The 3157-nt window shown below is 39.8% G+C and overlaps 1 protein-coding gene across 1 annotated transcript; it reads right to left on the reverse strand.

Moving 5' to 3' along the window:
* Positions 1-328: 328 nt before the first annotated feature.
* Positions 329-2323, reverse strand: LOC125224546 (heat shock cognate 70 kDa protein-like). The gene is made up of 2 exons (XM_048127968.1): positions 2110-2323; positions 329-1956 (listed from the first exon to the last, which is right to left on the reverse strand). The coding sequence occupies exons 1-2, from the start codon at positions 2321-2323 to the stop codon at positions 329-331; spliced, it is 1842 nt and encodes a 613-aa protein (XP_047983925.1).
* Positions 2324-3157: the final 834 nt, after the last annotated feature.

Consider the following 3157-nt stretch of genomic DNA (forward strand, 5'->3'; position numbering starts at 1 on the left):
TACCCCAAACAAATGATAGTTGATCAAAGTAGGGGAAAGACTTGTTTTTCATGAAAGTACAATAGGGATGGCTCTACACATACCATAACACAATTTCATTATAGTATGTTTCACATGCAACATAAAAGAAACTAGCATAGAGAGGAAAATATAATTAAAAATTACTTATAAAATAGACCAAAAAATACCATAGAAAAACCAAAATAGTACTAGTACTTAACTTAGACAAAGCACCTCGCAGGAAAAGTTACAAAAACATGAACAAAAGCCTTGATAGATAAAAGCAAAGAAACACCAACGAGATCCTGCCAATCATCATTGCTCATACTTATTTCATCTTGGCGATGATGGGATTGAAAACAGTCCGGAGCTCCTCCATCTTGTTGTTAAAATGATACACCTCTGCGTGTTTGTTGGAGGCCAACCACTGTGTGAAAGATTCGAAAGCATACTCAATCTTCATCTTGTCTGCTGCTGTGACCATTGCTGCACTTCTGATGGTGTTCCTCATGTCGTAGGCGTAGTTCTCCAAAGCTAACCTAACCTTAGCCTTCTCCCTAAACTCGTCATCCTCAAACTTGTACTTCTTCGCATCCCTAATCATCCTCTCAATTTCTTCCTTAGACAGCCTGCCCTTTTCGTTGATGATAGTAATGCTGTTCTTCGCTCCAGTCCCTATGTGCTCCGCTGATACATTCAAGATACCGTTCTCATCTATGTAAAAGCACACGTTGAATTTAGCAACACCTCTGGGTGCTGCTGGAATGCCTTCGAGGCTGAATTCACCTAGCAGATTGTTGTCGATTGCCTTGCTTCTTTCACCCTCGTACACCCGAAACGGCACACTGGTTTGGTTGTCCACCGCTGTTGAAAAGTCATTTCTCTGTCTCCTAGTTGGGATAGGTGTGTTCCTCGGAATAATAACACTCATCACATCTCCATTGCACTGAATACCAAGAGACAAAGGAGTAACATCCAAAAGAACCACATTTTTCACCTTATCACTGCCTTCACCACTCAACTTGGCAGCCAGCACTGCAGCACCATATGCCACGGCTTCGTCTGGATTAATTGTCTTGCATGCCTCCTTCCCACCGAACAATTCCTCCAACATCTGCTGGACCTTGGGAATCCTACTTGATCCGCCCACCAGAACCACCTCATCAACGCTGCTCTTCTCCATCTTTGCATCAATCAGACAACTCTCAACCAATCCCATACACTTCTTGAATAAATCCATGTTAAGGTCCTCGAATTTAGCACGAGTAACAACAGTAAAAAGATCAATCCCCTCAAACAACGATTCAATCTGAATTCGAGCTTCAAAAGTTGAGGAAAGGATTCTCTTGGCTCTTTCACAAGCACTACTCAATCTCCTGACTGCTCTTGAGTTCCCACTAATATCCTTGCCCGTCTTGCTTTTAAACTCTTTCATCAAATGATTCACCATCCTGTTGTCCATGTCTTGGCCTCCAAGATGAGTATCGCCAGCAATAGCCTTCACTTCAACAACCCCAGCCTCAATCATTGCCACAGACACATCGAACGTTCCACCACCAAGGTCAAATATCAGCACATTCTTCGCCACATAACCCCCTTTATCCAGTCCATATGCAATGGCAGCAGCAGTAGGCTCGTTGATGATCCTCATAACATTAAGTCCAGCAATGGTTCCAGCATTCTTGGTGGCCTGACGCTGAGAGTCATTGAAATAAGCAGGGACAGTTACCACAGCATCCGTGACAGTAGATCCAAGATATGCCTCGGCAATGTCCTTCATCTTAGTAAGCACCATTGACGAGATCTCCTCAGCCGAAAACTTTTTCTCCTCTCCTTTGTAAGTTACTACAATTGTAGGCTTATCATCAGCACCAGGAACAACCTTGAATGGCCAAAATATCATGTCTTTCTGCACCGTTGAGTCACTGTATTTGCGGCCGATCAACCTCTTTGCATCTGTGTAAAAAGTGGGAAGAGTAGAGAAAACAACTATATTAAGAGGGAAAGGAAACTGCACATGAAGTTAAGAAAACGAACTAGTGCTTCGAATACTTTTGAATCTAAGAAGAAAACTGAAGTAAAATCAAATTGATAGAAGAGAAAACTCACCGAAAACAGTGTTGATAGGATTTTCAGCGACTTGATTCTTAGCGGCGTCACCGATGAGACGTTCGGCGGCGGTGAAAGCTACATGAGACGGCGTGGTGCGGTTGCCCTGATCGTTTGGTATAATCTCAATGCGGTCGTGCTTCCACGCCGCCACACACGAATATGTCGTCCCCAAATCGATCCCAATTGCTCGTCCTTTCCCCTTTCCGGCCATTAATGTTTGGTTGCGGATAACGTGAAGATTTCCACAGAGAACTAAAAGAAGTAGAGAGATCTGTTTTGGAAAAAGGAGAGTGGATTAACAAAAGGTTGAAGCTAGTATCTATAAGAGATCCGTTCAACTTCCACTATCACCAACTTTCCATATTCCCACCACGACGTAACATTTCCCACTAAAAAATTTCTCCACTTTAATAGGATAATAATAACTATCTGTTGGTTATTCCTTAAACTAATATTAATAAATGTTTTTAACGAGTGTTGGCAAATTAAACTGTTTGCTGAAATTTACGGCTTTTAAATTTTAAAAACGGTACTTTTAATTAAAGAAATAGTAATTGTATATTTATAAAAAAAATACTTCTATATGAATTTCTCATCTAAACTAAAATATAGTACCAAAACACATGATCTTTAGCTTACCCAAAAAATAAGAGTATATAGTTTTTATGCAATATAATTATGGTATGTTTGGTAGGGATGCTAACTCATTTAGGGATGTAATTTTATGAATTCATCCCTAGATGAGTTAGCACACCTATCAAACATGGCCTAATTAGAGAAGGTTTAGTCACAATATAGTAATCATTACTACCAAAGAAAATCATACTATAAGAAATACTAGGGCATGATGATAGAAGTTGGAATTTAGGGTGAATATATGATTTAATGAAGTTGGAGTTGTGAAGCTATTAAATGATTTAATTAATAATGAAGTTGGAATTGTGAAGCTATTAAATGAACGATTTATTTGTTTTTGACATAAATTGGGTATACAGACATAAATTGTTTTTGAGTGCCATGTACGAAAGATCGCGGACTATCATTA

This window comes from Salvia hispanica, chromosome 1 (genome assembly GCF_023119035.1).
Source record: "Salvia hispanica cultivar TCC Black 2014 chromosome 1, UniMelb_Shisp_WGS_1.0, whole genome shotgun sequence".
Taxonomy (NCBI): domain Eukaryota; kingdom Viridiplantae; phylum Streptophyta; class Magnoliopsida; order Lamiales; family Lamiaceae; genus Salvia; species Salvia hispanica.

Bases quoted from the DNA above. Each gene is read 5' to 3' on its own strand.
- LOC125224546 (XM_048127968.1), bottom strand. From the start codon at position 2,323: ATGGCCGGAAAGGGGAAAGGACGAGCAATTGGGATCGATTTGGGGACG. The intron at 1,957-2,109 runs GTGAGTTTTCTC...CTTTTTACACAG, and splicing joins TCCTATCAACACTGTTTTCG to ATGCAAAGAGGTTGATCGGC.